The sequence below is a fragment of the Myotis davidii genome, unplaced genomic scaffold, assembly GCF_000327345.1.
Source record: "Myotis davidii unplaced genomic scaffold, ASM32734v1 scaffold960, whole genome shotgun sequence".
Classification (NCBI taxonomy): domain Eukaryota; kingdom Metazoa; phylum Chordata; class Mammalia; order Chiroptera; family Vespertilionidae; genus Myotis; species Myotis davidii.
Genome location: NW_006293003.1, coordinates 1,375,620 through 1,385,757, shown reverse-complemented (window position 1 = coordinate 1,385,757; position 10,138 = coordinate 1,375,620). Strand labels below are relative to the sequence as shown.

The 10,138-nt window shown below is 37.5% G+C and overlaps 1 protein-coding gene across 1 annotated transcript in view; it reads left to right on the top strand.

Annotated features, from left to right (window-relative positions):
* The window catches only part of OTC (ornithine carbamoyltransferase), a 63,848-nt gene that overhangs the window by 22,124 nt on the left and 31,586 nt on the right, over positions 1 to 10,138 (top strand). The window contains exon 4 of the mRNA XM_006766569.1: positions 1,909 to 1,996. Coding sequence (XP_006766632.1) covers positions 1,909 to 1,996 — 88 coding nt within the window. The remainder of the gene's footprint in view (positions 1 to 1,908; positions 1,997 to 10,138) is intronic.

The following is a 10,138-nucleotide window of genomic DNA, read 5'->3' as shown; positions in this document are numbered from 1 at the left end:
CCTGCCTGGAGGTCTTAAACTTTGTGTGAAATGTTCCTCCATAGTCCTCAATCTTCAATTACAATCATCCCCATGCTAGGCATATAGTAGAAACACAATAAATACTTTCTAGATGAATTTTCAGTATTCATATTTATTTTGGTGCCTAAATTCCATTACTTCACTTCACACATAATAGAACATTCTGTTCTTTCTGTTAACAAAATTAGATGTTTGCAAGTGAAAAGAATGGGTCCTCTTTCCAGAGTCAAAATCCCTCCTAAATCCATTCAACAAGTATTTGTTGAGCAATTACTATGTACTACTATTTATTCTAGATTCTTGAGAGTGATACATCAGTGAACAAAATAAAGGAAAACCCCTGCCTCCATGTGGGTACACAAACAATAAATAATAGACAATCAATAAGTGAATGATAATACAATATCAGTGGAAGGTGATAAATGCTCTCAGAAAGGAGAAAAATGTGCCTGGAACTGGGAGAAAAACATGTATTCCATTATTTGGATTTTGGCTTTACTCTGAGTAAAACGGGAAAACTTTGGATGGTTTTGAATGAAGGAGGGACATGATCTAACACGCATTTTAAAAGAATCTCTATTGAGAATAGAGTGTTGGGGTGGGGATGGAGGCAAGATAGAAACAGTGAAACATGTTAATATGTAACTGTAGTACATAGAAGTTGGGGCAGGGTGGTAACAATGGAGGGAGTAAGATATATAGATTCTGGGTATGTATTGAAGGGAGAGTCAACAAGATTCCTGATGTATTGGGTAAGAGAGGGACATTAAGGATGACTCTAAAGTTTGTGTATAAGGAAGAGGTCAGGGAAAAGAAAATGGAAACTGAGAAGGACCAATGACCAAGTAGATATAAAAGGAAGATGGTGTGGTATCCTAGAGAGTGTGGCAAGAAATTTTATCAAGGACAGGGTGGTGAACAATTTTGTTAAATGCTGCTATGGCAAGAGAGAAATGTCCACTAGATTAGCAATGTGAAGGTAATTGGTGACTTTGGTGAGAGAAGCTTTGGTGCAGTGTTGGGAGACCAAAGCCTTATGGGAATAGGTTTGAAGAAAATCAGAAAAGAAGAACCAAAGAGAGAAAGAAAAAACAGACTTTTGCTGTAAAGGGAGCAAAGAATTAAAGAGATATCTAGTAGGGGAAATAAGGACAAGACAACATTTGCATTTGTTTTCATTGAGTGATAAAATGAGATGTAGGTAATGTAAGGGAGAAATGGAAGAGTAACATGCTTGAGTAGGCAAGGGGTATGGCTTCTTGTGCATACATGTATGTTTTCTGAAGGAAAACAGAATATGTGGGTACAGATGCTAGCAAGTGGGATAATGGGGTGGTGGAAGAATCTAGAAGTTCTCTTATTGCTGGCTTTACTTTCAAAATATATCAAGAACCCAATTACTTTCTCATCATTTCAGCCACTACCTGCCTGGTCCAATCTATTAACTCTCACCCAAAGTTTTGTAACGTAAGTCCAATTATGTAACTCCTCTGCTCTAACCCTCCAATGGAAAGTGATGCTGGGCCTGAAAGCTGGTAGCAGTGAAACATCACAAATGGAGTTAGACTCTATTACAGAATCCTTAGCAAGTAGAACTATTAGTATGTTTTGTGTTCTATGATTCTACCTGGGACATAGCATATCTGATCTGCCCAGGTTTTGCACAAGAGAATGGAAAAACAGGCATACATCTGAAGGAGAGGTCAGTGCTTATACCGAAATTTCCCTAGGTTCCTTATTTTGTTTTGCTTGGGAATTCCCTACTAGAGAGGTTGGAGAGCTTTAAAGATTTTTACTTTTCAATTGAGATGGTGACAGTACTTAATAATTGTGTTTCCCACTTTAGTTCTTTTTTTTCAAAATGCATTTTTTTCTCTTTTATTGTAGGCTTTGCACTTTTGGGAGGACACCCTTGTTTTCTTACCACACAAGACATTCACTTGGGTGTGAATGAAAGTCTCACGGACACAGCCCGGTTTGTAAATCTTCTTAGCTTCAAATATTATTTCAAAATTAATGGATACATTTCAAAAAGAAAACATGCTTTTCTCTCTCAGTGTCCTCTGTACCGATCATACAATTTCAAATTTAGGGAAAGTTAGGAATCATCAAGCATGACCCTTACATTTTACAATTGAAGAAATTGAGGTCCTGGGAAATGGACACATTCAATGACTCATATCTACTTAGCATTAAAGCACATATTAATATTAATAGCAAATATTTATTGAGCATTTATTATGTGTCAGCATTGGTCTAACTCATTTAATCCTTATAACAACCCAAAGAGATTCACATAAAGATGTGAATCAAATTAATTAGGGTCATACTAACTACTATAAATACAAAATCTCAAAATCTCAATGGCTTCACATAGTGTGGATGTTCCTGATTGGTAAGAGGAAAGGGATAATTATGTATGTGGCTATTGAGAGACTCTGAATGAGAGTGGCTCTACAATCTTCAACATGTGGCCTCTAAGGTCACCCTGGATGTCAACATCCAGCCAGGAGCTAGGGGAAGAAAGCATGGAGACCAGATACTTGCTTCAAAGCCACCTTAGCAGGGAAGTGGAACAATCACTTCTACTCACATAATATTGACAATTTCTAGCAGCTCACCCCTACCCAGATGAAATAGAGGTGGGGAAAGGCTTGTAGAAACTATACTGAAGATTGAAACATAGGGGCCACTGATTCCCCATGCAGTACTCAACATTATATCATGTCTGGTTGAGAAATACAGAGCAAATGTCTTTGTTTAGATATTTTTAACCTTGATATGGAAGATTAATGTTTTGTTTTGTTTTTCTGAAAACGATGTGCCATAAAGCAACTCCTTGCAGACACTGCCTCCTTTTTATGGTAGCTGAAGAGATTTGAAATAAATCAACTTTAAATCTTTCTGTTACATTATTTCAGATGAGACAATGTTAGTATTAAGAAGTGTTGAACAAAAAGAATAAATAAACACAAATGAGGTTTTCTTTCAAACATGCTGCCACTGACTGGGATTATATTTGCCCAATAATTCTCCTTTCACAAAAATGAAATATACTTTATTCAAGAGCAAATATAACAAGCTGGTCAAGAGATGAAGCCAGGGTCACAGCCAAGATAGAGTTTCAGTGGGGATCTTCCATATAAGACCAAGTGACTGATGGTAAATCAGTCATGTGTGAACGAGTGGTTTGAAAAGGGTACAGTTGTAGGAACAGCTGAGCATCCAATAAATAGTTAAGGAGTCCAGATTGGCAGCCAGAAAGAGGTCAGGGCCCAGAAATCAGTGGAGTGGGCAGGACCCCCAAAACAAGAGACAAGTAGCCAAGCATGGGTTGAAAGATGAGGATGAATATAAACATGTTTTTTTGTGTGTGTGTTTGCTCTGTACACAATTCCCATAACAAGTTTTTAGTCAGAGATGTTCTACACAGATCCTGAGAAAAACCAATCTGCTTACAAGTTCCAACATGTTTGGGACCTTTTAGTCTACATATGTAATTAGATCCATTACTATGTGGATATATGGATACATAAAATTTGAACCATAGAATTCCTTCTTATCCTTCCATCTTATCCAAAAGACTATGAATGCAAATAATAACTCCTCCTTAAAGGGTATATACCATAGACCTCTTGTACTATTATCTCTAAATCTTTGTAAAAACCTTATAAAGTAATTATTGGCCCAATTTTATAGACAATGAAACCATGATTCAGACTTAGCAGCTAAGTCAGCAGTTAAAGCATGCTGTGTTTTTAAGGCTATGCTGTTTTGAGTACTGCCTCTTCTAAACATCCCATGAGAGGGTCAGTGAAATACATTATGAAAATCATTTGCTTCTGTGTCATGAGGTCCCCAAGACCACCACCATGTTTGATGATTCACCGGTAGGATTCACAGCACTCAAAATGTGATCATACCCATGGCTATGATTTATTACAGTGAAAGTATACCAATCATAAGCAGCAAAGGGAAAAGATACATGGAGCAAAGTTCAAGGGAAACCAGGTGCAAGCTTCCACGAGTCCTCTCCCAGTGGAGTCACTCAGGATGTGCTTAATTCCCTTGATAATAAGTTGTCACAACACATGCAAAATGTTGTCAACCAGGGAATCTTCTTAGACAGTAAGTGCTTGGTGGTTTTACTGGGGGATGGTCACATAGCATCCTTTGTTTGACATTTACCCAAATCCCAGAATCCCAGGAGGAAAGAAGGTGTTTACTTTATTTATTTTTATTTTTTAAAAAATATATTTTTACTGATTTCAGAGATAAAGGGAGAGGGAGAGAGTGACAGAAACATCAATGATGATAGAGAATCATTGATTGGTTGCTTCCTGAGCATCCCACACTGGAGGTCAAGCCCACAACCTGGGCATGTGCCCCTGACTGGAATCAAACCTGGGACCCTTCAGTCCACAGACCAATACTCTATCCACTGAGCCAAACCAGCTAGGGCAGCAGGTGTTTAATTTAAACCATATTGTTTGTAAAAACAGTTTTGGCACATCAAGCAACTCTTATCAGGCCTGGGAATGGTGGAAACGCGGTCTAAACCAAAGTTCCTAGACATCATCTAGAGGCATCTTACAAGCAGTGCGTTCAAAAGATAGTAGTCAGGCTTTCAATCTTAACTCTTTTCTGCATGGCTTGAAAATATCTCTGGATCTTAATTTCCTTTTCTAAAATGTGAGGGAGTTCTGATTCTTAAGTTTAACTTTATACTCTCAAATGCATGCAAATATATGAAATACAAAGTGGTAGTCCTCAAATAGAGGTGTATCCCAATGAAAACCACGTGTAGACAGTTGCAGTGTAATTTGGATTGGCGTGGAGATAGGAGGTGGAGAGATAATTTATAATTCTGAAGGTTAGGGTTCATATGAGCATCTGTATTTTAGCAAGCTCCTGAAATGATTCAGCTGCAACAGTAGCTGAACCACACTTTGAGAGACTCTGAATTGAAAGGTTGTATTGTAATTCTGGGCTCATGTGCTCTCAATCTTTGCTAGCACATTAGTGAAGGGAATGGTAAATAAGAGACAGCTAATAAACTATTTATATGGCTTCATGATAAGTGATTACAAAGGGTACATTGATAGTGGAGACAAAATTATTTCGGATTAAGTATTATCAAAATATTTATGTATGTATTAGAAGAAGAAAAGGAAAGAAATTTCTGCTTTTAGGAGGTGATGGATTAGGTATTGGACATATTTCATTAAAGGCTGTAGCTCCAAATACAAATAAATTGTCATAGACCATTGGAGATAAAGACCTTGAGTAAAGTTGAAAGCTGGGGAAATAGCAGTATAAGTTCAGTGATAGAAAATGACCTACAGAGTCTCATAGCAGGAGAATTGCCAAAGGCTGAATACTGAGGACAGGTGTAGTTAAGGAGGGGTAAGAGGAATTCATCAGGGTTCAAGGAGAAGGATAATAAGGTTAGTGCAATATCAGATGAGGCTGCAATGGGAGATGGAAATGTCAGAAGTTAAGGTAGAGTAACCACTGTGGAAATCTGACTTTCTTTCGTGTATCTCATTACTACTTGATCTGCCAAAATATATGACAAACAAGATATTGCTGAGATTCAGAAATTCCATAAATCTAAATTGAAGAAGACAAGAGAAACCCACTGCCTTTCACAGAGCAATTGAACAGGAGATGGAAGGAAGTAAATCCTAATGACATCTTTCTGCCAATATGCATTGTTCAGTCCATAGCAATTGCCTCCTTGCTTTTTGTAGAAATTAAACTTTGTAAGCTGCAAGTAGATTAGATAATGTTTAAACAACAGTGCTGGCCCTTTGAAATAAAGAGACTAGTGCCTACTTGTCAATAATTGATGGACTTGATTCTCCATCTGACTGTCTGGCTATTTTGAGGACCCTTACAAGTTGGTCCTGCCTCAGCCACTTAAAGGGAGGGGAAATAAAATCAGATCAAGGAGTGAAAAACTTAAATACACATTCAAAATAGAATGTGTTACTTTTTTCTTTCTTTTTAAAAAATATATTTTATTGAGTTTTTACAGAGAGGAAGGGAGAGGGATAGAGAGTTAGAAACACTGATGAGAGAGAAACATTGATCAGCTGCCTCCTGCACACCTCCTACTGGGGATCAAACCTGGGACCCTTCAGTCCGTAGGCCGACGCTCTATCCACTGAGCCAAACCGGTTAGGGCTTTTTTTTTTCTTTCTTGATTAAAATAATAAAACCTGTTTATTCTTCCAAATATTGTGGGCAAATTCTCCAAACGTCCTAGTTTCCAGAGACTAGCTAAGGGCCAACCTGGTAAGCAGACTGAAGAGAGCCATGTCAGGACTACTATGTTCTTTTTTCACAACAGGGATACGTTCTCTCCTTTGGATGTTTTTTTTTTCTAACTGTCCTTTACCTAGTAGGGGAATGTATCCTACATCCATGGGAGGATAGTCTTAAGATTTGAATTGTGTGTCCTCAGTTCACTGTGGGTCCCTACTGAGCCAGACTCCCATCAGATAGAATAAATTGTTGCTCACTTCCCTCTTTTGAAAAGTATCTCTTAACAACTGTTCTCTACCCCCTAACATATCAGGAGACACAAAACATATACATATATATTCAGTTAAATCTGCTTCAGGTGTTATGGTATTTTCAGATGTCAATTCTCTGGTGCTCTGCTAGGGTTCAGTTAGATATTCTTTTTTCCCCCACCTTGCTTTAGATGTGACACCTTAGCATGACTCAGATCACTAATTTTTAAAAAGTTTTAAATCAGTTGGAATTTAGGAACAGCAGAAAGATATTAACACTCCAGTTTCAAGGCTTTCTGTTTTTTCTATAATGATAGCTGTTCGTGTCTAATGCTCTGAGTCCACTATTGAAAGGTGCATAATAGCTTCACAATCATTTTCATACAGTACTTCATAATGCAGCTTCAGGAACTATGTGTATGAAAAGCTTAATATAAAACAAAATAATGTAACATTGTTCTACTCTAATTACTTTCCTTATAAATGTAATTTACTCATGGTGATGATTGCTAAAGTGTGTTCTGTTGATGTAAAACTAGTTGAAAGGAAAATGAGCACAAACCACCATATTAGTTTCCTATGGCTACAGATTATCACAAACTTGGTGACTTAAAACAACAGAAATTTAGCCTCTCACAGTTCTGGACTCTAGAAGTCTAAATTAAATGTGTCAGTAGGATCCTTCCTTGCTTTTTCCTAGCTTCTGGTTGCTCCCAGCAATCCTTGGCAATTCTGGGCTTATAGATGCACCACTCCAAACTCTGCCTCTTTGTTTACTTGTATTTTCTCCTCTTATCATGACACCAGTTATTGGATTTAGGGCTCACACTATTCCAGTATGACCTCATCTTAACTAATTATATCTGCAAAGATCCTACTTCCAAATAAGGTCACATTCTGAGTTTCCAGGTGGAATTTGGGAGGCACCATTTAAGCATTACAAAGCATATATGCACACACCGCTGCAGCAACATGAAAGGTTTCAAATCGTTGTCATTCTGGTAACTCAAATAATAGAGATTATAGAGGAATTTGTGAATGAGTCACGGTCCTCAACAGAAAGTGAACCACTGTCACATTGAAAGGAATGCTTTAAAAAGCTATAATACTATTATTAAGTATTATATTAATATGACATTAAGATACAAAAGCAATCTTTCTTATTTTTTTAAGTAAAATGTTTTAAAATATCAACATCTAATGAGAAATATGGTATCTCTATGAATCTTTACAGAGGTCACTAAGAAGCTAGCAGGCATGGCAGTTATATGTTTTGAGGTAAATGGTAACAAAAGGCAGTCACTCCAAGCATAAAATACAATACATTCACAGTTTAGAGGCAGTTTGCCATAGTGTAAGGGCTAGGGATTTAAAGCAGGGTTAGGCTTCAGTTTAATTCACAGTTCATATCACATTGACCCTATGGTTTGGAGCACTTGCTTTTGAGTCTTAAGTTCATCAGCTGTGAAATGGAGATAGGAATACTTATCTCAGTGAGTTATATGAGGATACATGAGATTATGCTTATGAAGGACAGGCACAAAGAAGAAATTCAAATAATGTTAGTTGAATCAAGTGATGGCTGAACTCAATCTCAGGATAAGCTCTGACCCTTTTCAGACCATCTCAGATTGACACAAAACTAAAATTCCTAAAGTACATTTTGTGGAGGTCAGTATGAATGCCATTATGTCCTACCCATTCATCTCTGAGGTTCTGAAAGCTAGGAACTAACATCTAAGTTCAAATAATCTGGCTATTATAGAAGCCTTCATAAATAAATTGCATATGGCATTTTCATTCAACATCCTTGGGCTTCTTCCTATGCCAGCCCACTTGAGAGGAGCTCATCTAGGTTTACTGAAGGTATTATCTTGTTTCCTCATAATTCCTATCCTATATAAAAAAAAGCCTAATTTGCTAAGGGTCTATTTGTTGGACCGTTCAACCAGTCATTATGATGCACACTGACCACCAGGGGGCAGACGTTCCAACTGGTAGGTTAGCTTGCTGCTGGGGTCCGGCCAATCAGGACTGGGCGAATCGGGCCAGACATGCACTGGAGTCCTCCTGTGGTCCCTCGCCAGGCCCGCTCATGCACTTGTGGGGTCCCCTGACCTGGCCTGTGCCCTCTTGCAATCTGGGACACCTCAGGGGATGTCAGAGAGCCAGTTTCAGCCCAATCCCCACAGACCAGGCCGAGGGACCCCACCGGTGAACAAATCCGTGCAATGGGCCTCTAGTATTGCTATAACTAACATTATAAACTGAATAGAGATACCAGAGTGCTGGAATATTCTCCTCTTAGGAGTCTCAGCAAGTTTATTGCTTTACCAATTTACATTGAGGATAAAGTCTCTGTCTCCTCCAGGAACTTGGCCTCCTTTAAAAAAAATAAAAATATGAAACATAATTTTTAATGATTTGTTATGACAGGGTTCTCAATGGTATCATTATGCACAGCCCAAAATTCCTCTAACTGTTTGCCAGTCAACTATTCTACTGATAGGTGATATAATTGATAACAAACTGGAATTTAAGGGGCAGTTTTATTTAAGGCATGGTGGGGACAAAAGGAAGAATGCATGGCAGGACCCTATGAGAATACAACTGTTTTTGCCTTTGACTTTTGAAACATATTCACTATATTCTGATAGTTTACGAATAACTCAATTGCCTCTATGAGCATTAAGATTGCTGTGTGATTGTCTATCTCATCAATATCCGCATTTCCTCTTACAATCTGGTCCAGCATACCATTTTTTAATATATATTTAATATATATATATATATAGTATATATTTTTAGTATCTGTTCATTCAACCATAGAGACGCAGCAGCAGGCCTTCTTGGGTCCATGGGGTATTTTTTGTTTTGTTTTGTTTGTTTGGCCTTCTGGTTTTTAAGTTAATTCCTAAACAAGTTTTGATATTAAGCCAAAGGACAAAATATCAAAGAATAATAGACACTTGAGATTGGAAAGGTCTTCATGGGTTACTTAGATCAACCATCCTTTTCATGACTCCACACCATTCCTTCAAAATTGTCCTTGTGCCTGAGAGAAAAAATCCAGTACAGAGCACTCTTTTTTTAAAAAATATATTTTATTGATTTTTTTACAGAGAGGAAGGGAAAGGGATAACGTTAGAAACATCAATGAGAGAGAAACATTAATCAGCTGCCTCCTGCACACACCATACTGGGGATGTGCCCGCCACCAAGGTGCATGCCCTTGACCGGAATCGAACCTGTGACCCTTGAGTCCATAGGCCAATGCTCTATCCACTGAGCCAAACTGGTCAGGGCCAGGGCACTCTTTACATATTGAACTATCTTGTTCCATTTTATACAATTTGACTGTTCTTTTTTTTTATTTTTTATTTATTTTATTTATTTATTTTTTTATTATTTTTTATTACATATGTGCATGAAGACTACATATACATATATAATTTTAGGTGTTTTTTTTTTTTAATCCCTGTTCATGGGAACAAGTTTAAAAGCCTTTATTTTATTATATTTAATTGGATTAACTATAAACTCTATTATCTGTTCTTTAGAACATCAAACTTATAAATAGGATATATATACTGGAA